Source organism: Carlito syrichta, unplaced genomic scaffold (assembly GCF_000164805.1).
Source record: "Carlito syrichta isolate Samal-C Ts95f unplaced genomic scaffold, Tarsius_syrichta-2.0.1 Scaffold271031, whole genome shotgun sequence".
NCBI classification, from domain to species: domain Eukaryota; kingdom Metazoa; phylum Chordata; class Mammalia; order Primates; family Tarsiidae; genus Carlito; species Carlito syrichta.
Window position 1 is genome coordinate 341,890 of NW_007215127.1, and position 27,153 is coordinate 369,042.

The 27,153-nt window shown below is 47.6% G+C and overlaps 1 protein-coding gene across 1 annotated transcript in view; it reads left to right on the forward strand.

Annotated features, from left to right (window-relative positions):
* SIM2 (single-minded family bHLH transcription factor 2) overlaps window positions 1-27,153 on the forward strand; it is a 48,203-nt gene that overhangs the window by 17,751 nt on the left and 3,299 nt on the right. Inside the window, exons 4-8 of the mRNA XM_008052283.1 lie at window positions 4,512-4,620; window positions 7,603-7,688; window positions 10,646-10,845; window positions 16,490-16,596; window positions 26,160-26,307. Coding sequence (XP_008050474.1) covers window positions 4,512-4,620; window positions 7,603-7,688; window positions 10,646-10,845; window positions 16,490-16,596; window positions 26,160-26,307 — 650 coding nt within the window. The remainder of the gene's footprint in view (window positions 1-4,511; window positions 4,621-7,602; window positions 7,689-10,645; window positions 10,846-16,489; window positions 16,597-26,159; window positions 26,308-27,153) is intronic.

The following is a 27,153-nucleotide window of genomic DNA, read 5'->3' on the forward strand; positions in this document are numbered from 1 at the left end:
AGACCTCATCTCTACAATAAATCAAAAAAAAAAAATTAGCCGGGCCTGGTGGCTACAGCGGGCCTGTAGTTCCAGCTACTTGGGGGCTGAGGTGGAAGGATCGGCAGAGCCCAGCAGGTGGAGGCTGTGGGGGCTGGGAGCGTGCCACTACACTCAGTCTGGGCGACAGTGAGACTCCAACTCAAAAAAAAAAAAAAGATTATAGGGTACATAAACCTCTGGGTCTGACATAATTGTGTGAAAATTCACAGCAAAGTGGTATTGTTTTGTTTTGGTTTTGGTCTAATGCTCTAAATAACTATCTTAATGATGTATTTGAGGGTATAAAATGATTATGTGTCATAAACCTATCTCCATGTAAAGGTTTTTGTTAAACTATGTTTTACAAGTGTTTGGATAAGGAATCTACTTCATATGGCAGAGTTTATTAGCCTTTTATTATTATTTATTTTGCTTTTAAACTAGTAAACAAGTGATTGTGGCTGTCAAACTTTTGTACAAAAAAAAAAAAGCAGAAACAACCATAAAATGCAAGTTGTTTCCTCGGCTCAGGGACCAAGTGTTGAGAGACAGGGACAAGTTTCTGGCCCCAAATGAAGTTTTGGCTACCTACATGTATGCACACACATAAAGCCTACATGCAAATTTAAATCTATTTGGATGAGGTAGAGTTGAGAAAGGAATCTTTTTCAATGCATGCTTATTCAATGGCGTTTTTATTGTTTGTTTTTATTTATTTGGTTAATGCAATTATTTTACTTATATTTGAAGAAGGAAAAAAAATGCCCCGGGTAACTGCTGTATACATTTTTAAGTATCCTTGTGTCAAATTTCTTTACCAGTGTTGTATATGTTATATAGAATCTAGGTAACTAATGTACATTTTCAAATAAATATAGATATATATGAAATAGCTATCTAGGAGACTTATAAAAATGTGATATCTGAGATTGCTGCCAGAAAAAACACAACCATAAAAATATCGATGGTACTGTTTGGAGGTACGATACCCAATCCTTTCACTTTCGAAATAGAAAGAGAAGACAGTGTATTATGTTTGTTGACATAACGTGAACCCTGAAACCCAAAGCATCTTATTTTAAAATGCTTAATTTCCCATACTCAGCAAAACACCCTGAACAGAGTAACGTGCATTTTTAGAGAGCCAGACGACTCGGCCCTTCCACACAAAATATATCCATTTAGTGCTGTATTTATCATATGTAGGTTTTTTGGCAGGAAAAAAAAGCTATTCAGCAAAACATAAAAAAGCTCTTAGTAGGAAAGTCATCCATTTTGTAGTTAGCAGGGTTTTACAAACACTAAAATATCACATCGAAGGTCTGTTTTAATAAGGCTGATGTATGAGAGCCGGGCAGTTTTATAGTGACATATATATATAATTTTTTTAATTTTTGTGAGGTAGTCACATTTCTTTCAAGGTTTCAAAAGCATGGATAGATATGTAAATACAGGAAACACCATGTCAACCATAATTTCGAGTTAAGGCCAGCACTATTTTATCATTCCAAAATTTGTTCTTTAAAAACATTTCCGTTATTTGAAGACTGTTTTACTTCCTCTACAGTCTTTGAGTTTTCCCATTCGTTTTATTTATTTTAAAAAAACTTTTTTTTGAGTCAGGGTCTCACGCCATAGCCCAGGCTAGAATACAGTGGCAAAATCAGTTTACCCAGGCTCAGGTGATCCTTTTGCCTCAGCCTCTTGAGTAGCTGAGACTACAGGCACATGCCATCACGTCCAGCTAATTTTTTGATTTTTTTTTCTTCTTCTTTGTAGAGGCAAGGTCTCGCTATGTTGCCTAGGCTAATCTCAAACTCATGGGCTCAAGCAATCCTCTCACCTTGGGTCTCCCAAAATGCTGGGATTACAGGCGTGAGCCACCAGGTCTGACCTCCTGTTCATTTTAGAATGGACCCAAGTCTTCAGAAAATCAAGCCTTTGATCCATGCATTTTCACTTAATTATTCAAACCCATGTGGTGAGAATGGGAACTCCGAAAAAGAGGAAGCTTTGGGGATTAAAACACAAATCCAATCCTTAACAAGCACAGATGGAAGTCTTTCTGCAAAGATATGAAGCTGTTTCTCTAAAAAGACATCAGTTATTTTTTAAAAAATGACAAGGGAGAAATGATAGGTCAATACAAAATTTTTCCATTTTATTATTTTTTTATCTTTAAAATAGGCCATTGAAATTGTGAGTCAATAAAACTTTTTTCAGGCCGGGCTTGGTGGCTCAGCCTGTAACCCTGCGCCTTGGGAGGCCAAGGTGAGTGAATTGCCTGAGCCCGTGGGTTCGAGACCTGCCTGGGCAAGTTGGCAAGACTTCATCTCTACAATAAATCAAAAAAATAAGCCGGGTGTGGTAGTGTGCGCCTGTAGTTCCAGTCACTTGGAACCCTGAGGCGGAAGGATCGCCACTGCACTCCAGTCTGGGTGACAGAGTGAGACTCCAACTCAAAAAAAAAAACACAACTTTTTTCAAACTAGTTCCCTTATTTTCTGTCTGTATCACTCTCTACCTTGACAGAGCTTCCCAATAAATCCCCACCACTGCCCTCAAGAAAAAGGAGATTGTCCCGGCATAAATGTTGCTGGTTTATTTTAACTTTTCGAGGATTAACAGAAATGACTTGAAAGAAGAATGTTTAGTTTTCCTCCTCCTCCTCCTTTTTTAGGGAAATCGTGTAATAACTTTTCACAGAGGCAAATCTTCATTTGAGTCCATAGAACAGTACCAGGTTGGGAGGTGGGTGTTAAGCAGAGGGTGGGGAGGATTTCTGTAAGAGGATTCTCTTTCATTGCTCTGTTTGCATAATATCGGAAAGAAACATTCCATGAATAATACAGAAAATAGAACTGTGAGGGCAATATTAGGGACAAGATTACTTATCAGGCCAAAAGCGTAATTTATTCTGAATAAAAAGGCAACTCAGCCATCTTAACAAATTGGAAGGATTGGCTCAGAGGAGTGGGATAAACCACCTCACTTCTCCATGGCCCCTTGGCCCCAAGTAAAGAGTGACAGCCTAGATGCTAATGTGGAACGGTGACTCCCAGAAGAATGTCCCATTAGGCCGTTGGCTGGGTTATCCTGCTGCGTGAGGTGGCACCATCAGGGTGGCCCTGTTACAGATAATCGTGCTGTCTCTCCTCTGATGGAGAGCAACAGGCCTCCCAGTGAAACCTGCAGCAGGACACGCTTAAAAATAACGAGGGACAGGACACCCCACAAGCCTCTTTTTGCTGTCTTAGGTTACCCTTTCCCTTTGGGGCAGGGCTGAGAAGGAATTCTTCAGACCCACGCAAGGTTCTATGTCACCGAAGCGCAGTTTTTCACATGCTTTGAGCTCCTTCCCATGCTGGGCTTTGGGGTTCCTCCTGGAAGACCTCTCATTGCCCCTTCGGGCTCCCCTAAACAATATCAGGGTATGCTGACTCCCTGCCCTCATCTACCACCCCCAGCACTATTGATTGTTGCTCTAAAAATAGGGGATCCACCCACCACTGCTTAGAAGACTGCTCTGGTTGTGGCGGTTTCTAGAACATTCTTTACCACTGCCCATCTTAAGGTGGGTGAGAGGGCCCAAGTTGTGAGATTCTGTATCCTTTCCTTTCTTGGTACTTGTGTTTGGGAGAACATTTGAAAGTTTCTCCAGATCAGGAATTGGGCCACCAGAGACTTCTGTGTAAAAATCACAGCTATGATGTTTTGCAGAAGCCATGCATTCCTGCAAAGCCGTGTCCTGTCCAACACAGACGTGTTCTTTCTGTGGGTTGTGCCTAAATGTTGGGGCAACAACCCCAGGAAATAATCAGCACATAATGTGGCTATCTGGACCAACCCAGATCCTCCCTCAGGTCACACAGAGACCCGGCCACACCCCTGAGCTGGAGCCACAGAATTAGCACAGTCATCATGGACAGGGAAGGCCAGACACATTTCTGGCAATGTGAGAGGGGCCTGGCAGTGTCTGAGGGCACGGTTCAGAGCTAACGAAGAAAGGGCCTTTGTCAGAGCTCGAGTCCTCCTCAGGTGTGGTGGTGTACCCTTGGTCGGCCACTGAGTGGACAAGGCCCTTGCCAGGAGCACAGTCTGGAAATGACAGCTAGTCTCCTAGCCACCCGGTCCCCTCTGACACCAAGTGAGGGCAGAATGGGGCCCTGGCTTGGGTCTGACAAAGGATGCTGGTCAGGCCTTTAGAGTCCCCCCACTTCCAAAATCTACCTTTTCCACCCTCATTTTCCAGTTCTTCCCGCTGAAACTCTCTTGGCTCCAAGCTCAAGCCTCAGCAAAAGTGTGGGAAATAGTTCAGAGCTCTGCTGAGTAAAGAAAAACGTTTCTCCATTTGACAAAGGTGTGGGCTGTGAGCAGAGCTCAAAGTCCTGTCCCTGTCAAGGTGTGTACCTGTGACACACTTTGCCCCTCCCCCCGTGCCAATTCCCAGAGAGGCTGGTGACATTTCTGACCCTTCCTTTCCACGGCAGGTGGAGCTCACGGGCAACAGTATTTATGAGTACATCCATCCTTCCGACCACGATGAGATGACCGCGGTCCTCACGGCCCACCAGCCTCTGCACCATCACCTGCTGCAAGGTATTTCCTCCAGAGGAAAATAAACCAGAGTGAAAACAAGATGTTCTTAAATGTGACCCACGGGCTTTGTTTCCCATGCTTGCCAAGGAGCTGGGGTATGACTAGGGCTGCCCAGTTCAGGTCTCTCAACAAACAGCACCCACCAAGTGGGGATTTGCATTTATATCTCTGCCTTTTAAATCAACATTTATTGAGTTCCTTCACCTGCCAAAGACTGTTAAGTGCTGGGTAGGAGGCAAAGGTAGTTCTAGTCTGTTTCCCTAATGTGTTCTTGGTTCAGAATTTCAGGGGTAGCAGCTCCACGGGTATAGACCTGAACTACTTCTGAACCAAGAGGCCAAGGATAGAATTCAGGGGCTGGGGGTGGGACGGTTCCATGGAATTTCATGGGGAAAATTATATCTCTGGTTAAAATTATCATTTCCTTTGTTTATGATCATAGGCGATCGATAAACTATCCTAGGATCACCAGATCTGGTAGCTTTGCCCACAACAGAAATCACAGATGTTTTTGTATCACATTAAAGTTTTTGTGAGCCGGGCTCGGTGGCTCAGCCTGTAATCCCGAGTCTTTGGGAGGCTGAGGTGAGTGGATTGCCTGAGCCCACAGGTTCGAGACCCACCTGGGCAACTTGGCGACACCTCATCTCTACAATAAATCAAAAATGAGCGGGGCATGGTAACGCGCGCCTGTAGTTCCAGCTACTCTGAAGGCTGAGGCGGAAGGATCGCTGGAGCCCAGCAGGTCGAGGCTGCGGTGGCCGGGAGCGGCCACTGCACTCCAGTCTGGGTGACAGAGTGAGACTCCAACTCAAAAAATAATAATCATAAATAAATAAATAAAGTTTTTGTGGCTATTTAAACATACTGCTTATGCTTATGATGGCTACTTTAACATTTGGGAAGTTATGAGACCTACTATGGAATCTTGTTATTTTTATAGTAACAAGGTGATCATATCTCATGATATTAATATCATGAGACCTATTTATATCCATATCATTATTGTTTAAATATTTTGATAACGGTTGTCCAACACAGTTGCTTTTTTTGGGTAATCTCATATATTTTATTTATCTAAAAACATTATTCTGAATAGGGATCTGTAGGTGTTTTGCCATGGCATAGAGCAGTTAAGAAGCCCTGGTATTACGCAAATGACTTCTTAAATTACAAGGGTGATGAGTGCTGGGAAGATAGAGAACTTTTTCCAGGGGCCTTGGCCTTTTAACTCCCTCCAACAGTCCAGTGAGGCCAACAGGGCTGTAGACTAGTGTGTCTTGTGTGTGCTTTGGACTATGGTACAAAATGCCAAAGAAGAAACTTTAAGAATGATGAGAATGGGGTAGCTAGCCGCAGGAAAAAAATGAGTTGTATTCTTATTGTCCTCTTTTGGGAAGGGTCATGCTGAAGCTAGGAAGAGGGAATACAGACTAGCACACTTGGTTGTAAGCTCCCCTGCAGATATAGCTCTGTGGGCCCCAAGTTCTAGCACCAGAACTGATCATTGGAGTCTGATTATTCCTTACCAAGGAGAGAGACTGGCCTGTTGGTTTCTGAGAGGAGATAGGGAGCTTAGCTGTAGCTACAGTCTGTGATCTTTACGTCTTTGGAAATGATGTGGCTGCGTACATTAACGTAAATAATAACTCTGAAGAAGTCTTTTCTAACAAAATGAGGAACAGGATAGAACCTTGCACCTGAAGTGAATTATTTCACTGTGGGGTTGTTTAAAGCTGGACAAAGACAACAGGAGTCTTGGAGTGGCTCAGAACGTCGTGTTGTTTCCGTTTTTGAAGTTGCAGAGCGGGTTAATTGCATGGGAATCAGTTTTCATTTCATTTCACCTTTCCTGTGTCATAGTTTCCAAATAAGCATTTTTTAAATGAAAACCAATGAGTCTTGGGAGTATCATGAGATCCTTTCACCCTCATTTTTGTGGGCTTCAAGTCTGAAGCAACAGGACACAAGGGGCAGCAATGAGAGCTGGGAGCCTTGGGGCTGCACCCCAACTCATTTCAATGCCTGCCGATGGGTTCAGGAGTCGAGGTTCCTATTTGCAGAGTTGATTTTCAGTGTTCTAACTGACCCCCATTGTTTAATGCTATAGGAGAAATGGACTCTCTCCAAACGGGATAGTTAATTACAGGATGATGTATTTTAGACCTGAGCTTTTGGGCCTCCGTGCTTATCTGAAAAGGGTTCGGACAGGCGGTCATGTTAAGGGAAGCCTCTTGCCAGCAGATGCCAGCTGCAGGAGGAATTGTGGGTAAAATATGGCAGCCTCTCCGACTAGGGAAGGAAGGGACCCTGGAGCTCCCACAGGGTAGTGCCTCAGGGAAGGTGGAAGACTTTGCTTCCATTCCTAGTGGTGACCTGTCTTTAAAGATTCAAGTATTAACCTACACCAAATAGCTGTGTATTTAGAGTGGAGTGGCCTCATCCTCCCCCAGAGTGGTGGGCCCTTCTCTGCCTGTGTCTCAGAATGCTGGTGTCCCTTAATAAGGGTGTTCCTTCCAGTGCTAAAAATGAGGGTGAAAGCATTGATCTGACCAAGTATGGTCTCATTCAGGATCTGCTACCTTGAGGAAAGTCATATGCTTCTGGGTTTTCCCAGTATTGTGGACACCCGCCTTGGGGATGGCCAAGACAGTTATCCTGGCACCAAGCCACCCCATGGCCTGGAGAAGCAGGTGAAGGCCAGTGGAGCTCTGTGGTGCCCACCCCCTGACTCCAGGTGGGTATCATTTCGGCTGCCTTCTTTTGGAGCCAAGGAAGCCATACCAGGAGGGCCGGGCTCTCGCCTCCCCACCCACGTCTCAGCCACGTCCCAGCAGAAGCTTTCTGGACCAAGGACTAAACACACACAGCCAGGCCTCTGGCTCGGGGCCTGGCCCTGAGAATGTGCTGATGATGTTGGGAGAAAGTCGGGGAAGAAGCTTGGTGAGACAGTTGCCAACTTAACCTCACTCCTGCTTGCAGAATATGAGATAGAGAGGTCATTCTTCCTTCGAATGAAGTGTGTCTTGGCGAAAAGAAACGCGGGCCTGACCTGCAGTGGATACAAGGTATGCTGGGCCATGGGTGGGGGGAGGAGGTGGCAGTGGGTCTTTACCGTGTGCTTTATATTTTGCTTCGCACTCAAGAACATCTATCTGCACAAAGAAAGGCATGGGAACCCAAACATGCCACCCTACTAATGTAGAACTCTCTAGAAATGTGGCGCACGGCTGCATAGGAGGCAAGTGTGAGAGTTGGCATTTTATTTTTATTTGTTTTTGAGTTTGTGTCTCATTCTGTCACCCAGATTGGAGGGCAGTGGCACGATCATAGCTCACTGCAGCCTCGACCTCCTGGGCTCAGGTAATCCTTCCATCTCAGCCTCCCAAGTGACTGGGTCTACAGGCATGCACCCCACCACATCCAACTAATGTTTTATTCTTTGTAGAGACAAGGTCTCGCTATGTTGCCGAGGCCAGTCTCGAACTCCTGGGCTCAAGTAATCCTCCTGCCTCAGCCTCCCAAAGTGCTGGGATTACAGGCATGAGCCACCATGCCCAGCAAGAGCTGGCTTTTAAAAGGATGTTTCAGGCTGGCTGGAGTTCATCACTTAAGACCAGGAATCAACATGGCTTAGAGTTGATTTTACCTTGGCTCTGTCCCTAGAGTTTGTCGAGAATCTGCATTCCAGGGCAAAGTCTAGGCCAGCAGTGAGTATTCAGAGCACAGACCTCGCTCTCCCTTCAGAATGTTCTAGCAAATCCAGTGCTAATGATGATGGTGTTCACGACAGTAATAATAGAGCCCATTCCAAGGTACCAAGTAGAGCTTTCGTGTGCAGCAGCTCGTGTAGTCCTTCCCGTTAAGAGCTGCACCAGCCCTTTGACCTGAGTTTTGTTGGCCCCATTTTACAGGCAAAAGCTGGGAGGGGGACATTACAGCAGAAGGAGCAGCCAGGCCAAGCAGTCGAGCCAGGACTCTGAGCCCAGCCCACGCTCCTCTGGCTGCATTTCTCTGGCAGACATCGCTGCTTGCTGTGGTTAATTCTAGAATCTGGGAGTAGGTTGCCTATCAGAGCCGGCTGGCAGTATTGTGCCTCAGTGTGAGAGTCAGCTGCTCCCGCGGGAGGGTTGGTTGGGGGAAGTCTGTGCTGAGCCCCTCGATCCTTTTCCCCTCTCCGGGCTCCTCACCCTCCTCCCCGGGAGGCTTAGCCTGCCTTAGAGGACAGAGGACAGACGTCATAACCCAGCACTCTGCAGCTGGAGGCTGCTGGGAACCTTCTGCCAGAAGTATTTGCCCCTTAGAAAGGAGGGAGGATAGGGTGAGAGGCTGTGTTGCCTTGGTACCTTTTGTCCTCTTTTTCTGGAATGCCCCACTCAGCCCCCTCCCGCCCAGGGTCTGCCTCCCCTCGGCTCCTCCCCAGCCTCCTCCTCGAACCTCACTCTGAGCTCTTCTCTTTGACAGTTACCTCACTCTGTTGTCATTGTTTCTTATTTGCTGTCTTAGATTCTAAGCCTCTTGGGTCAGGATGGGAGCCTCAGCACCCTGTACCCAGCAGCCATTCTTCAGGAGACTTGGGTCGTGACTCGTTTCTGCTACTAATTAACTGTCCCACTGTCTGATCTTATCTATTTCGTTCTCAGGATCCTCATCAGTAAAATGGGAGAATAGACTAGAAGGATCTTCGGATTTCTTCCAGTCTAAAGACTGGGTGCATTTAGGAGTCCTGGAGGAAGGGTTTTTAAAGAGATTGTTTTCTTGTTTTGTTTGTGATGTTTAGATTCTGGGGATACGAGTGCATGTTTGTTCATGAACACGTTTTATACTGTTGGGGATTGAGTCTTAGGGTCCCCATTCCCCAGATAGTGAACACTGTGCCTGATAGGTACTTCTCAGCCCTAACCCCCCTCCCTACCTGTCTCCTTTTAGAGTCCCCCAGTGTCCACTGGAAGAGAGAGTTAAAGGGCAAGGTTTTAGCTGTTCATTACCACTGTCATGATTATGATCCTATGAAGACTTTACCGCCTGTAACTCGAATAGGTGCCTCGGATAGTGAGGTTTGAGCGGTCCAGATGTTTCTGTTCGATATTGCCACAGTGTGCCTTCTTCCTGCGTGGCTTCTGCTATAGCAGGAAGTGCTTCTCACTGTCACTCTCACTGATTACGAAGGAATGATGTCTTGATATAAAGTCTTACAAATAAAGTAAATAAAGTACATTAAAATGAAGACTGAAAAATTCCACTGGGCATGGTGGCTCACACCTGTAATCCCAGCACTTCAGGAGGCTGAGGCAGGATTACACGAACCCAGGGTTTCGAGACTGGCCTGGGTAACATCACAAGATCTTGTTTCTACCAAAAAACATTGCTGGGTGTGGTGGAGTGCACCTGTAGTCCCAGCTACTCGGGAGGCTGAGGCAGAAGGATCACCTGAGCCAAGGAAGGTTGAGGCTGCAGTGAGCCAGAAATATACCACTGCACTCTAGCCTGGGCGATGGAGCAAGCCCTGTCTATAATAATAATAATAATAATAATAAAAAAACGGAGACTTTAATAAATTATACTGAAAGAATTCCTGGCGTACGGGAATGACATAGCATGTCAAGTGACCTAAATGTCAAGGTCAATCCCACAGGAAGGTGGTGGGCATCACAGTTATTGAAGCAAGCATGGTAGAACAGATGGCTAGTTCCTCAAAATGCCTTGCTTGTGTTATCACAACCTGGCAATGGGCTAATTCTGGATAATTGTATAGTACAGATCCCAATTTGTGGAGTCACTTGTAGGACGGTCAACTGGATCAGACAACACTTATATTTTATTATGATATTGTTTCCTAAGAAAGAAGCCCAGCTCTCTATTTCTCCTGAGCAATGCACCTGATGCCTGTCATCATACAAGCTGCACAGCTAAGCAGAGGCTGAACTGGGAGATATTCCAACACCTTCCAGAAAATGAGCCAGGAGGGGTGGGCTCCAGCCCAAGCCCAGGTGGTGGTGGCTGACCCTGCCCTCTACTCCTCCAGGTCATCCACTGCAGCGGTTACCTGAAGATAAGGCAGTATATGCTGGACATGTCCCTGTACGATTCCTGCTACCAGATCGTGGGGCTGGTGGCCGTGGGCCAGTCGCTGCCGCCCAGCGCCATCACCGAGATCAAGCTGCACAGCAACATGTTCATGTTCAGGGCCAGCCTCGACCTGAAGCTAATATTCCTGGACTCCAGGTGAGCTCGGCACCTGCCGCTGCTGTAGTGGTGTTCTAGAAGATACCGGTGGTGGAAACGGGCCCCTGAAAGCTACAGAGTTAGGCCAGATTATAATAAGGAAGAAAATGCGCATTAAATAGGCAGGATTTAGTGAAACCCCATCATGAACTGAAAAAATGAATGTCAGGCTTTATTTAATTTATGTGTTTATATGTGACTCATTTCACTAGAGTTTGAAATGGAAATATATGTTTTGGGTACAAGTTAGCCTTTTTTGAAGACCCGGGATGTTAGTGGGTTGGACTTCAGAACAATCAGTTTGCCACGCGAGCAGGGTTTCCTAACTGCAGGAAGCCACTGCAGAGCTAAGGCTGGGAGCAGAGAGGTTGCCATCCCTGGGGTTGCCCTGACCCCAGCTCAGCCAGTGCCCTGTCTGCCTAGGCTGGAAGAAGGAAGACTGAACGAGGCAGAGGCATGAGTGTCGTTTCCCTGGGCCTTGGGGGAGGCTGCCCTCAGGTCTGTGCTGGAGTGGTGGGGACCTCCCCTGGGCAGGCTGCAGTCCTCGCAAGTTTTTTGTCGTTGTTGTTTATTTAATTTGATTTGGTTTTTTTGGCTGGGCACAGTATTTTGGCTGTAATCCCAGCACTTTGGAAGGCCGAGGCAGGAGGGTTGCTTGAGCCCAGGAGTTCAAGACCAGCCTGGGCAACATAGAGAGACCTCGTCTCTACAAAAGATTAAAAAAATCAGCTGGACATGGTGGCACACACCTGTAGTTCCAGTTACTCGGGAGGCTTAGGCAGAAGGATTGCCTGAGCCCAGGAGGTCAAGGCTGCGGCGAGCCATGATTATGCCACCACACACCAGCCTGGGTGACAGAGCCAGTCCTTGACTCTTAAAAAAAAAAAAGAAAAAAATTCTACAGGCACGTGCCACCACGCCCAGCTAATTTTTTGATTCATTGTAGAGATAAGGTCTCACCAAGTTGCCCAGACTGGTCTCAAGCCCGTGGACTCAGGTAATCCTCTCACCTCAACCTCCCAAAGTGCTGGGATTATAGACGTGAGCCACCATGCCCAGCCGGTGCGATGTTTCAAGACATATCTACACTGTGGAACCACCACAGCCCTCATATGTGATGAAGCCTCACACTGGCTGGGCCTCTTCCGTGTTCTTATGTATAAAATGCCCAACCCCTTGCTGCCTACTGGGCTGCTAAGAAAGTTGAAATTATATAACAGACATGAAGGTTTAGAAACAGAGAAGTCTTATTTACCTGCAAGGCCATTTGGCTGTTGATGCCATCCCTGACTTGGGGTGTGCAGCTGGGCTTTCTGGGGGAAAAAAGATAAACACACTTCATTTTCTATTTGTTGCAAAGCTAGGGTTAATTGTTTTCTTCTTTAAATTGTGGCAAAATACACATCATATAAAATTTATAATTTTAACAATTTTAAAATAAATATTTTATTTTAATATGGACAATGTATGTATGTATGTACGTATGTATGTGTTTATGTCAGAATCTCACTCTGTTGCCCAGGCTGGAGTGCAGTATACTCACAGCTCACTACAGGCTTGACTTCTTGGGCTCAGGTGATTCTTCTGCCTCAGCCTCCTTGAGGAGCTGGGACTACAGATGCGTACCACCACACCTGGCTGATTTTTAAAAATTTTTTAATATTATCCGGACGTGGTAGCACATGCCTGTAGTTCCAGCTACTTGGAAGGCTGAAGCGAAAGGATCACCGGAGCCTGGCATATCAAGGCTGCGGTGGCCAGGAGTGTGCCACTGCACTCCAGTCTGGATGACAGAGTGAGACTCCAACTCAAAAAAAAAAAAAAAATTTTTTTTTATAGAGATGAGGTCTCACTATGCTGCCCAGGCTAGTCTCAAACTCCTGGACTCCAGCAATCCTCTCATCTTGGTCTCCCAAAGTGCTGGGATTACAGGTGTGAGCCACCACACCAAGCCCTTTTTAGCCATTTATTGATGCTTTATTGAAAGAAAACAAATCTACCTGGTTAGTGGTGAGAAGCGAAGGTACGAACTGGTTTAGCCCTTGTGGACGCACCTCAGAACCTTTCTGAGGCAGAGAAATGACAGGAGTGGGTCACCATAACTTTTCCGGAGACTCCAACCAGAGAGTACACAAAACTCTTTGGGGAAAGCTCCAGCACCTCTGGGGATGGCCGAATGCCCACAAATACTGTTTCCTGTAGGGGGAAGGGCCGGTGGGGAGAGGCTGTGTGAGCTGCTTCCGCCAGGGTGTCTGGGGACGGGGCCCTGCTTTCCCGACCCAGAGGTCACTTCTGAGTGGAGGCTGGAAGGAGTCCCAGTTGTCCAAGGGACTGGTTTCTCCCTTGTTTTGTCTCCTAGTTTTTCTCTGACTATCCTAGGAAAACCCCCAAGACCCAATGAATTATCCGGAAGGGAATCTTCCCAGAGGAGGGTCTTGAGGTCTTTTCAAGTTGTTCAACCCACACAGCTTGGAAATGCAGCAAGGTGCAGGGAGGTTAGCTTGGAAGCCAGAGTGCCCTGAAAGCTAGACTGAACTTTGTGGCACCCGTGGAGATTCCTGAACCGCAGGGTGTGCAGATTCTGCACCCCTGAAGTGAGTGGAAAAGAAGGGTGGTAATCTTGAAGGAGACTTCCCATCTCTCCCGGCACCCTGTGGTTCTTCCCGCCAAGTATCAGGAAGCTTCTGCAAAGCCCTGAGTGAGGCCTTTCCTGAGCTTTAGGCATGTGGAAGAGGCTGCAAGGGGTCAGAAGAGGGCTGGAGAATCCTTCCCTGTCATTGTGGTTGGTCTGGGACTAGGGGGGCGGGCCTGGGCCAGCCCAGTACTGAGAGGACAGCAGAGTGGCCAGGCGGGGCGGGAGAGGTTGCTTCTGTGTCCAAACCCCAGGAGCCAGGCAAGGGCTCGGCCCGGGGCCCAGCAGTCCCAAGTCACAGCGGTGAGGGCGGTGGGCCCGTCTGGCACCCCACCCGGCGTAATCCCAGACACAACTGAACTCAGCATAACCTGAAATTCGGTTCATAGGGGTTTTGTGGTATTTCACTTTGAAACTGTAGCTGATGCTTTTGCTAAGGATGGGTGAACACAGCGATGTTTGGGGTTTGGCAGATCCCTCTGACAGGTCTTCAGACACTAGAGGTTTGGGGAAAAAAACGAGAGGGCATCCTGCCAAACCTTCCCATTTCCCTTTAATTTTTAAAGCCCGTGTGTACTTTGATGAGAAACTTAATACATGTGTTTCTGATTCATTTACACGTTCGGGGCCATTGCTCTGTAACTTTGCATCTGAAGGGTCTGGGAGGCCTCTTTCATCCCCATGCTGTTGAGATGGCTGGTTTTCTTTCTGGGGGAAGCTAGACGGCTCAATTTTCTTGCCACACAGAGTTAGACTCCAATGGGGCTTGAAGTTCTAGGTGGCCCTCAGACACATCCCTTGGGCCCTGGATGGCTCTGGACGTGCGAGGGCCCCTGTGCCCCACCTCCAGCCCTGTCTCCTTCCCACCCTGGAGATCGCCAGGGAGATGTGTACACCACATAGTGAGCGATTCCAGGGAAACTTGAGGCTCTCAGAGATTTACGACCCAAAGCCTGAGCAGATCTCAACAGAAAGGGAAGCGGGCGAGGGAATGAAAGTGAGCTCAAGTTTCCCGGTTTAATTTACAGCCAACGTCTCCTATCCCGGCAAGCAGGGCCCCAGCCCTAGCCTTCCTCGGCTCCCCCCCACCTCGCCCAGCCCCCAGGACTGACTGTGCACATAGCCTCACCTCCTTTGGGATCCCCTCTTGTCCCTCTCTTTCATCTGTTCTTGGATATCTGTCACCAAGACGTTTAGGATCACCTCTTCCAAGGGCATGGTTCCCAGTGGTCCGAAGCCTGGGAGCCCATACGGTGGCCTCGTACAATTTTCACCTACAGACAGAGCAGTCCCAAAGTGAGTGAGGATGTGGTCTTGAATGCCAAGAGCCACTTTTCTTCAAAGGGCTGAGTGGGAAATTAATATGACTGGGCCTGATGAGAAGACAGAGGGGCCGTGTCATAGAAGCGCTGGGAAAATGCTGCCTTTTCTCCAGAGAGCTTAAGGCTCTCCTTCTAGTCACAATATCTTGGGTCGTTATACTCATTTCTGGGGGGTCTGAGATAATCCTCCACTGAGACGAGGCTTAAAGGTCTCTAGTTATCCTGTAATTCCCATCAGTAGGAATCGCCCAACTGCAGCATCTTGAGACCAACTGTGCCAATGAACAGTGCCTGGTGTGGAATGGAGATTTAAATACTCACACACGCAATAGCCAAGATGAAGAAACAACCCAAGAGTCCATCAACAGAGGAATGAGTAAACAGAGTGTGATATGTACAGAAAACAGAATATGATTCAGCCCAAAGAAGGACGGATGTTCTGACACATGCTACAACATGGACGAACCTTAAAGTCTCTATGCTAAGTGAAAGAAGCCAGACATAAAAAGCCATAGATTGTGGGATTCCACTTATCTGAAACATCTAGAAGAGACACATCCACAGAGACAGAAAGAAGAATAGGGGTTACCACAGGCTGGGGTGGGTGGGAATGGGGAGTTCATGTTTAATGGAGACAGAGCTAGGGTAATGGAAAGGGACAGTGGTGATGGTTACACAACAAAGTGAGTGTACTTACTGCCATTGAATTGTACACTTAAAAATGGCTATAGAGCCAGTAGTAGTGGCTCACGCCTGTAAATCCCAACACTTTGGGAGGCCGAGGCGAGAGGATTGCCCGAACCCAGGGGTTCAAGACCAGCCTGAGCAACTTAGTGAGACATCATCTCTACAATAAACCAAAAAATTAGCCAGGCGTGGTGGCGCACACCAGTAGTTCCAGCTACTTGGAAGGTTGAGGTGGAAGGATTGCCTAAGCCCAGCAGGTGGTGGCTGTGGTGACTATGAGCATGCCACTATACTATAGCCTGGGTGACAGAGTGAGACTTCAACTCAAAAAAAGAAAAAAAGATACAGGGCAGAGAGCAGTGGCTCATGCCTGTAATCCCAGCACTTTGGGACGCCAAGGCAAAAAATTAGCCGAGCACAGTGGTGTGCGCCTGTAGTCACAGCAACTCAGGAAGCTGAAGCGGGAGGACCATCTGAGCCCAGGAATTTGAGGCTGCAGTGAGCCATGATCATGCCACTGTACTCTAACCTGGGCAACAGTGAGACCTTGACTGGAAAAAAATGACTACAATGGTAAATTTCATGTTATGAATATTTTACCACAATTTATAAAAAAAGATTCACAGTGGACCATTCTTCAAAACCCCCAAAGAATGGTTCTTTCTCACCGTAGCAGCTTTCTGCTAATATCAGTATCAAAGTTCACTCTTAAACATTCTCAGATAAGCTTAACCTTGAAAAAGGCTACAATTTTTAGCCATCCCAAACATCCTTGTAGCCAGTAGTTTCAGAAGAACATTCCTGCTCATGAATAGCGCTACAACCTGCACTGGGCTAGAGTTCAAAGACTTTCTTCTTGTAAAAAAGATCATTCTCAGTTTCCAAAATCAACATTTTCCCCCTGAGCCTTTTAGCACTTGATTAGTTGGCAAAACCAATATTAGTTTAAATGAAAGGCAATCTGCGGTGTAGGGAAACTCACCGAGCCGTCGTCCTCCCCCAGGGTCACCGAGCTGACGGGGTACGAGCCGCAGGACCTGATCGAGAAGACCCTGTACCACCACGTGCATGGCTGCGATGTGTTCCCCCTCCGCTATGCACACCACCTCCGTGAGTAGCACTCCTGACCCCAGCATGGGAGCCAGCTAGTGGAAGCGACACTGAGGATAGGGTGGGGGGATCGTGTCCCTTTGGTTTGGTGCAGTAATCGTCCATGGTGTTCATGCGCATCTCAAACCTCAAACAGAACTTTCTCCACCCCTGAAGTCTAGCTCCCCAGTGCCAGTTCTCAAGCATCTGAGGTCACCCTTCCGGGAAACTAGCAGGTGTGGGATGGCTCGAAAGTCACCGGGATTCTAGATTGTAGATTTGGAACCTAAACTTTCCTGTGATATCTAGTCACCAGTTTCAAGTAACAGTAGCAGCCTTGGAAGAACTGATACATACGGAGACCTCACTACTGTCAGGCTGTGGTTTAAGTGATTAAATAAGTGACCAATCCAGTGAGGGAGATGCTCATGGCCATGGTCCCCATTTTACTGTTGAGAATGTTGAGGTCCAGAGAGGTTAAGCCACTTGCCACAGTCACACAGCAGGGAGGTGCAGAGCTGGGAGCCAAACCCACGCAGAGTCTGGCCTCTGACTATTGTACCCCACCTGGTGAGGAAGCCCAGGGGAGGCCACCATCCCACAATGGGAGGCATTAGCTTGGAAAGAGCAAACAAAACTGACTTGATCTGCCCACAAAGCCAGCTCCGGCACATCTGGGTTCGGTGTACACTCATTACTGAAGTGGTTAAAGAAGTGACACTTTTCTTTTAGAATCCAAGCTGAGGCAGAGAATAATTTGGATGGAGTGGAATACCTCATCCTTCTGCTGGCCAGCCCTGCCATGCCAATGGCTGGTCTGGGGGTGCTTCTTAATGGGGTACAGATGGTTGGAGGGGCCGGGTCTTCTGCAGCGTGGCCCAGATGGCATGCCCTCTGCTCTTGCTTTGCTTTGTGTTAGCTAAGGGACATTAGAGGACCAGCTGCTGGTGGGGTGGCGGGGGTGGACGGTAGGTCCACAGACTGATTTCCCCGCAGCTGTGTTGTGTGCCTGGACATTCAGTGCAGGCTGGGACCCACGACAGGGTCTAGGGAGTCACTGTTACTTTCGTCTCCCCAAGTCATTCCCGGCAGAGATCAGTAACAACCGGGATTTTTGGTTTTGAAGACTTTGATGGCTTCTTCCTTGTTCCCTGGTCTCCATGGAGACTTCAAGTTGTGACCAACCTTTTTCTTTTTTTTTGAAATGACCAAATCATGACCTCATATACACATCCTTGTCCTAGGAGGCCACGCGTGGTAGGGAAGCAACTGCTTAGAGTTTGGATGCTACTGTGGGTCAGTGTCATTGATGTTGGGAGCTAGAAATGTTTCTGGTGCAAACCAGATAGGATGTGTCCATTCTAGACTTGGCTATTTGGGAGACCCGAACAGGCAAGTATAAAGAGAGGGATGGAAAGGGGACATGTGCACTGAAGTAGTATGAATGAGCAGCTGGGAAATGGGAGAGGCCTCTGCTTCGAGGGCATGGAGCTGTGATGTGTGCCACAGAACCATCTGGAAGGAGGACAGTGGAACTAACAGATTGAAAGTGAGGGCTCACACTTCCACAGGCTACCCTTGCTACTATTGGTGGAGACGTGTCGCGGCTATTCTGAGGGAAAATCCAGCCCAGGGGGTTCCAGAGCCCCCTTCCACAGAGGCAGGAGCATGCTGGGGAGTTTAAAACAAACTCTTGAATTACAAGAAGCTTGGTTGAAGGGTGGGAAATAAAACACAGAGAAAGAAAACTTATAGAGTTAAAAGTCTTCATTTTAAATATCATTTCTCCAGCCTGGACAATACAATACAACAAGACCCCGTCTCTCCTAAAATAAAAAAAAAAAATTTAATTTTAAAAATTATTTTTAATTTTATTATAGAGATGTGGGGTAAAAAACATTTTTTTTTTAAAATTAGCTGGGCATGGTGGCTCACACTTGTAGTCCCAGCTACGCTGGAGGCTGAGGTAGGAGGATCACTTAGGGCCAGGAGTTTGAGGCTGCAGTGAGCTATAATCTAACCACTGCACCACTTCAATCTGGGTGACAGAGCAAGATCCTGTCTCAAGTAAATAATAAATACCACTTTTCTCATCTCACACACCTGGCTGATGAAGGAGGTAGGGAATTTTCTTTTTTTTTCAGGGGAAGGAATAGAATTTGTGCTTGGAAAGGTAGTGAAGGCTACGGTGATACTGTCAAATGGCTCCTCTGTCCCTGAAACGGACACACACTTTTTACTTACCAGTTCTTACCAGGAGGCCATTTGGGGAGCTGCATGCCTCTTGTGTCCACTCCCCAGGTGAGCAAGGCGAGGCTCAGCGGCCACTCACACAAGGGCAGCATCTGAGTCCATTGGGCTCCAGCCTTCAGTGGTCTCCACACATGGTCGGTCTTCATGCTGGAGCTGCGGGCTGGTTGTGGTTCTATGGGGCCCCAAGCTCCCCGAGTGTGCATGGTGCTTACCAGACCCACAAGGGAATTCTAGCTGCGAGGTCTCCTGCGATTCACAGGACAGACCCACTTTATCTCACTGGAAGGGTGTCATTCCCAGATACAGCAGGTGTCCAAGGGAACTCTTAAGAAGGAAGGCACACAAGCCTTCCAAAAGACACACAGACAAGGCGGGTGTGTTTAGAAATTGGGCAGAGAACATCTTTCTTTTCCAGATGGGCCAGAATTGGTAAATCAAAGAAAACAGAAAATAGCAAGACTGGCAGTGATTGCTACTGTTCTGTGACTCTAACCTTGGCTGTGGCAGAGGACAAGGGGGACAGAATGCACCCCAGCTAGGACGGGGTCCACCCAAGACCATGAATGAGCCCCTGCATCTGCCTTAGTCTCCCCTCTGGTAGCTCTGAGAGGGAGTGGCAGCCAGGGTCAGTCTCAGAGGATGGTGGGTTCTTAGCCGAGGTTCTTACCCTAGCCTGGAGGTGAGAATCAGTCTTCCGGAACACATGTCTCAGTTCCCAGTGTTGACCTGGCTAGTGGCCTCCCCTCAGAGCATTCAGTGGGAACATCACGTTCCTCTCCAAAGCTAGAACTCTCCACCAAAGTGAAGGAAGACAGTCATAGCAGAGCATGGCCTCTGGAGGTGACTTTTCATGTCTCTCCATGCCCAGGGTTAGGTGGCATCTGTGAAGTTCCTTAAACTCCAGCTGCCACTGAGCCTGGTGACTGGACACAGGTCAGGGAGTGAGGAGTGAGCCTGGGAAGGGGAGACATAAGGGGTATTGTCCATTGGCGATGGCCCTGGGAGGCTAGCACTCAACCCAGGGGACACTGGAGCCAGTGCAAGTCCCCACCTCAGAGTCATCCAGCAGAGGGGAGAGTGAACTGAGGTATTTATACACCAATCCCGGTCAGTCACTGGTCAATGGCGATTCTCAGGGGAGTGTTAATTCCCTAGCTTACCCTCCAAGGGGTCAGAGTGGGTTCTGCCAAAGAAAGACCTTGGGAGGAGAGCAGGTGAGGCATTTGGAAGTGGCCCAGCCAGAGCAAGGTTGGTCTCTTCTCAACCTGTCCTCAGCTTCCTCCCTTCTGGGCCTCCACTGGAGCTGTGTGAAGTTGTTCTCTGTTCTACCCCTTGGCAAGTTTCTCCTCATTTCCCAGACCTGTCTGCCATCTTTTCACATGGGCCACACCTCTCTCTGGGGGTCCCTGCTGGCCAAAAGGCGTGTCCTCACACCCAAGCCCTGCTCTATGAGGCTGAGGGAAGCCTAACCGCCACATTCTCCAGTTCTGTCTTCATGCCTGACTTGGTGCCAACAGCTGCCACCTTCCTCTCAGGGAGCTATGTCTGGACACTGTTTGGCTCTGTAGAGCCTCATCCAAGAGACCTAAGTTCTTACTTCTGTACAAAATTTCTAGACCGGTCCGTGGCCTGTTAGGAACCAGGCTACACAGCAAGAAGTGAGTGGCAGGCGAGTGAGCAAAGCTTCGTCTGTGTTTACAGCTGCTCCCCATCGCTCATTATCACCTGAGCTCTGTCTGCCGTCAGATCAGTAGCAGCATTAGGTTTTCTCGGAGCACAAACCCTATCGTGAACTGCGCATGCGAGGGATCTGGGTTGCACGCTCCTCATAAGAATCTAATGCCTGATGATCTGAGGTAGAGCTGAGGCAGTGATGCTGGTGCTGGGGAGCAGATGCAAACACAGATTAACATTAGCAGTGAGGTCCGACTGCACAGAGACCATCATAAATCAATTGCATGCAGACTCATATCAAAACCCTGTCAGTGAGTAGCAAGTGGTTTGGTATATTTCAGTTGAACAGCTGCATCTGGCTGCAGGCTTTAAGTCAGAATCCGACACTTATTTTAGTCTGTGCAAGACCCACCCATTATTTGATTTACCACTTCCATCCGTGCCTCTTTTCTCTATGGTAAGTTATATAATTATTTAACTATATATTACGATGTAATGATAATAGAAATAAAGTGCACAATACATGTTATGCGCTTGAATCGTCCTGAAACCATCCTCCCTGGGCCCATGGAAAAATTGTCTTCCACAAAATCAGTCCCGATGCCAAAAGGGTTGGGGACTGCTGCTTCAGTTTCATGGTATTCAGGTCCCAATGGGGACTATATTAGTGTCCTACACCTGTCGTACGACACTGAGAAGTGCTGGGATTACAGGTGTGAGCCACTGCACCCAGCCTGGGTGACTTAAAACAACAAAAATGGATTCTCCCACAGTTCTGGAGGCCAGAAATCTGAAACCAAGGCATCAGCAGGTCTGATTTTCCTCCAAGGGTCTGGAGACGGACCCTTCTTTGCCTCTTCCAGTTTTTGGTGTTCCCAGGTGTTCCTTGGCTTGTGGCCACATCACTCCAATCTGTCTTCATCTTCACATGGCCTTCTTCTCTGTGTCTGTCTCTTGTAAGAACATTTGTCATCGGATTTAGGGCCCATCTGGGTGACCCAGGATGCTTTCATCTTGGGATCCTTGACATGATGACATCCTCAAAGACTCTTTACCCAAATAAGCTCACATGCATATCCCTGGGGGTTAGGATGTGAAACGTATCTTTCCAGGCGACACTACTCAACCCATGACAGGCATTTCTGGTGTGCTTTTCAGTCTTTAAAACCCAAAATAGAAATAGAAGTCATGCTCATGGTCAAAGTTCACTTTCCTCCTGGGAGTTGGCTCCCAGGCATAGCTGTGTCTGCAGGAGACATTCTGAAGGTACTAGAAAGGCCACATAATTTTCTGGATTGCATATTTATGGAACTAGAATTTTTCCCAAAGGAGGCTTGGAAGCCAGGGCTACTGGTTTTCACCTATGCATGGATCACCTTGAATACAGAACTGCCTTAGACCATGATGCTGGAAACACTAAAGCACAGAGGGGCCTGGGGCAGGGCCTCTGCCCTCAGAAGCTTATGGCCTGAGGATATCTCTTCCCTGTCTGTCACCACCCTAAGAAGGGTCTTCCTTCATAGCTGTCTAGCCTGGGATCATCTTAGGCAGTTAATTAAGGATGGCACACTGGAGAGAGAACTGGAGCAAGCCAACGAGGGTTGTGACGAAGTGGCTAAGATTTCAACTTGGATCGACATGTTGACGTTTGGGTCATAAAGAAGCAAAATAATAATAATAATAAATTATATGTATATGTGTGGTCTCTGTACCTAAGTCTCATCACAGCAGAGGTGAGGAGGGTCAGAGATAATAAAATTGCTCTGCAATGTGTTTCTTAATATAAAACGTTTGGAGACCAGACACCGGAGTTTATACCTGTAATCTTGGCATTTTGGAAGGCCAGAGTGGAAGGATTGCTTGAGTCTAGGAGTTTGAGACCAGACTTGTCAACATAGTGTGACCTCGTGTCTACAAAAAAATTTTTAAATTAGCTGGATGTGGTGGTGTGTACCTGTGTAGTCCCAGCTACAGACTCTGACTCAAAAAATAAAAAATAAAAAAAGCAAACCCCAAAAGAACCATTATAAAGCTTACCTCTTTCCTCCTGCCTTTGCTTATGCTCTTCAGCAGGAATCTTGTCCTGCCAAGGGAGTCTGTTGAGATGCGGATGTTAAACTTGGACAGAGAAGAGCTGGTCTCTGCACTGTCCGGGGTGGGTGCACTTGTCCCTGTTGTTACGCAGCAGGACTGCCGTGCGTGTTCTCAGCTTCATCCCTAGGGGGTGTGGGGCTGGATGTGAATGTATTCCTGCTTCTTGACTCCACACAAACTGCTCTCTCATGTAAAAAAAAAATAATAACTGACTTTTCATTCTCATTATAAATTCAAGCCTCCTCCTTGTTGGATACTTAGAAAATCAAGAAAAGCTAAGAAGAAGAGAAGGAAAATTATCTGTCATTTTCAATTGGATAATCAGTTAATATGTATGGGCTCAGGAGATCCTCCCACCTCAGCCTCTGGAGTAGCTGAGACTATGGGCATGAGTCACCAGGCCCGGCTAATTTTTTTATTTTTTTGAAGAGACAAGGTCTCGCTATGTTGCCCAGACTGGTCTGGTCTGGCACTCCTGGACTCAAGCCATCCTCCCGCCTTGGCCTCCCAGTGTGCTGGGATTACAGGCGTGAGCCACTGTGCCTGGCCTGTCTGCCACTAAGCTGACACTTCACATGAATCCTCGAATCTTCCTAACAACCATAGGCTATGAGGACTATGATTATTCTCTTTTGACAAATGAGGAAACTCAGCCCAGGGGGGTTGGTAGCTTGTTCAAGATCCCACAATGAGTTGGGGTATGTGTGGATGCACATATGCCCAGTTTTTCATAATTATGGTTATACTTTATGCATTCGTAAATCTTATCTTTTCTTCACATATCCCGTTATATTACAAATTCTTACTAATCATGACTTTTACTTTTTTTTTTTTAATTTGTATCGAGTCGGGGTCTGTGCCCACAGCAGCCTTGATCTCTTGGGCTCAGGTGATCCTTCCGCCTCAACCTCCTGAGTACTAATGGGCTACAGGCATGCACCACTATGCCCAGCTAATTTTTTGATTATTTTGTAGAGACGAGGTCTTGCTATGTTGCCCAGGCTAGTCCTGAACTCCTGAACTCAAGTAATCAGCCCTCCTCAGCCTCTCATGTGCTGGGGTTTACAGGTGTGAGCCACCATTCCTGGCCAATTATCATTTTAATGGTTGCATAGTGTGCCACAATTTATTTCCTCTTGTCCCTGTTGTTGCACAGGTGAGTCTGTCTGCACCCCTTTTTCCTGAATTTTAGGTAAACCTTCAGTGACTCTCTGTACATAAGCCAGCGTTTGCATTGTTTGTAATTTCCATAGCATCAATCCCTGGAAGTGTCAACAGGCATGAGCTATGAGTGTTTTCCAGAAGTGTCACATTGATTTATGCTTTCATCACACATGAAAATCCTTCTCCCAGCCGGGCTCGGTGACTCAGCCTGTAATCCCGCGCCTTTGGGAGGCTGAGGTGAGTGAATTGCCTGAGCCCGTGGGTTCGAGACCCACCTGGGCAGCGAGACCTCATTTCTACAAAAAATAAAAAAATCAGCCGGGTGTGGTAGGTGCGCCTGTAATTCCGGCTACTTGGAAGGCTGAGGCGGAAGGATCGCCGGAGCCCAGCAGGTCGAGGCTGCACTGGCTGGGAGCGGCCACTGCACTCCAGTCTGGGCGACCGAGTGAGACTCCAACTCAAAAAAAAAAAAAAAAAAAAAGAAAGAAAGAAAGAAAGAAAGAAAATCCTTCTCCCATAGATTAGCTGGTATTACCTCTTTTTTTTAAAGATAAAATTCATGTGATATAAAATTCACCCTTTTAACCATTTTCAGCAGTTTTTCATCTATTCTCAGTGTTGCGCAACTCTCGCCATCATCTAATTCCTGGACATTTCCATCGTCCCCAGTCCTCCCCAACTCTAGGCCCTGACAAACCCCTCATCTGCTTTCTGTCTCTGTGGATTTACCTATTCCGGACATTCCATGGAAAGGGGATCTTGTAATATTTGTTTCTAGTTTTTTTCTGAGTTGGAGTCTCATTCTGTTACCCAGGCTGGAGTGCAGTGGCACATTCATGGCCACCACAGCCTCAACCTTTTGGGCTCAGGCGATCCTTCCGCTTCAGCCTTCCAAGTAGCCGGAACTAGGGGGGTGTGCCACCACGCCCAGCTAATTTTCTTGATTTATTGTAGAGATGAAGTCTTGCTATGTTGCCCAGGCTGGTCTCGAACCTGTGGTCTCAGGCAAGCCTCTTGCCTCAGCCTTCCAAGGTGCTGGGATTACAAATGTGAGCCACTGCGCCCAGCTTGTTTCTATTTTAATGGCTGCTGATTTGATGGCTGGTGCCTACTTTTGAGCTAAATGAGCATTTGTTCATTATTTTGCCCATTTATTATTTATTCGTTGTGAATTACTTGTTCATGTCTGTTCCCCACATTACTTTAGGGTTTTAGTGCTTTATTAATCTGTATTAACTCTTTATATATTAAGGTGAATACCTCGACTATGATATTTGCAGCATTTTTTTTCTGCACCAAAATATTTTGATGTGGATGATAACATCTGTAAGGTGAAAAGAAGCCATGACAGGCAAAGGAGAGCCCAGGGAGTGTCTGGGCGGAGACTGGAGACTTTACTTTGTGGTACAGAAGGAATGCTGAATTTTTCTTGCATACGAGCCCCTGGGGTTCCCTCCAGCGCCAGCAACTACAGTCCCAGACTGTAGTCCCTGCCCTGAGAAGCCGGGACGTCCTGGAGCTGGGGACATGGGCATCCAGGGGCTTCTTTCTCGACTTTCACTAGCCTGGAGGTTATTGCTACTTTCTCCTCGCCACTGCCCACCTGCAGGTGCTGGCACTTTTCCTCCCCAGCCTCCCCCAACTGCCTCCTCGAAGGCTGTGAGGTGGAATGGTGGTTTATGGATGCACTGAGGCTCCGGGTTTGCTGCTCGGCAGCCTGGTGTTTGCGCCCATGCATGGAAGATGGGCCCTTAGGCCCCATTTTCAGGAACTATGTAGCCAAGAGAGGGCCTTCCTACACGAGCAACATAGGAAATTAATGGGCCCAAGGAAAATGGGTTAATGGGAAGAAAATATAAACGGCAAAAGGGTAACACTCAGCTTTGCAGTGAATACATGCATGTTCTGGTGAACCAAAGCATCAGCAACAGCTTCACACTTGGGCGAATGCACTTACCATACTATTTTGTTTAAATAACTACATCACGCACTCCCTCTGTCCATTAGGGACTTGGGGATTATAGCATAATTATGGCATTTTGGAAACTCAAAAGCAGATCCAATTTTATCACTCCACCAGGTACCAACGCCGCTTGGGGGCTGTTTCCCCCAATGAAAGCAATGACTGTTAAATTAGAGTTCTTAAAGAGAGGGACGCCTTGAAGTTATAGGGGAAATTCTCGTGTGTGTGTGTGTGTGTGTGTGTGTGTGTGTGTGTGTGTGTGTGTGTGTACGTGCCTCCTGTGGAGAAAGCTCACTCCCTTTGTCAAGTACGTGCTCAGAGGTGTCCTTGGCCCTGTTAGGTGCAGAACTGGGAATGTTGGTCACTGGCGGGGGCAGCATCCCCAGAGGCGGGGCTTGCGAGGTGTCCCAGGACTCATGTCACCTTGTGCTTGCAGTGCTGGTGAAGGGCCAGGTCACCACCAAGTACTACCGGCTCCTGTCCAAGCGGGGCGGCTGGGTGTGGGTGCAGAGCTACGCCACCGTGGTGCACAACAGCCGCTCGTCCCGGCCCCACTGCATCGTGAGTGTCAATTATGTACTCACGTAAGTCACACGTATTTGTTTCTCTCCTTGCTCTCTCTTCCTCCCTGTCCTGCATCGGTTTGCTCCGATAAGCGCCATCTCTCTCTCTCTCTCACAAACTCTTCATTTGTCTCCTGTTTTGTTTTTATTTGAATAGTCTAGTCACTTTGGAATGTCCAAACGATTTCTGTGTTCAGTGATGAGGGCCAAATGCCAGGTGGTGGGAATGAGGGAGCCCTGCCCTGGGTGTGGCTTAGGGTCCCATCATAAAGCCCAAGTGAGGGGCATGTGGGGGCGGGTACACCCTCCCCCATCTTGAATGGGATGCACATCCCACATCGGGAATACAAACTTGTGCTACCCGTGTCCATAAACATTTGGGTCATCTTGAGTGCCCTTGCTGTTTGAGGCAGAGGAAACCTCCTTTTCCCACCCCCACCCCCAGTCTTCTTATAGAGCCTGTTGTTGATGGTGAATATCTGGCCCCTTAAAAGCCCCCAAAATTAGCCAGGTGTGGTGGCACACACTTTTAGTCCCAGCTACTCAGGAGGCTGAGGCAAGAGGATTGTTTTTGGGGAGGATTGTTTTTTTGCCCAGGAGTTCAAGGCTGCAGTGAGCTATGATCACACCGCTGCATTCCAACCTGGGTGACAGAGCAGATCTCTCAAAAAAAAAGGCCCTGGAAGGTCAAAGTCAGGCACATACTTTTAAGGCCATTAGAAGTAACAGGATATAAGTCTACCCAAGGCATTACTCTCTGCCTGCACGGCTATTGTCTATTAAAAAACCTTTCTCGCTGGGCTCGGTGGCTCAGCCTGTAACCCGCGCCTTTGGGAGGCTGAGATGAGTGAATTGCCTGAGCCTGCG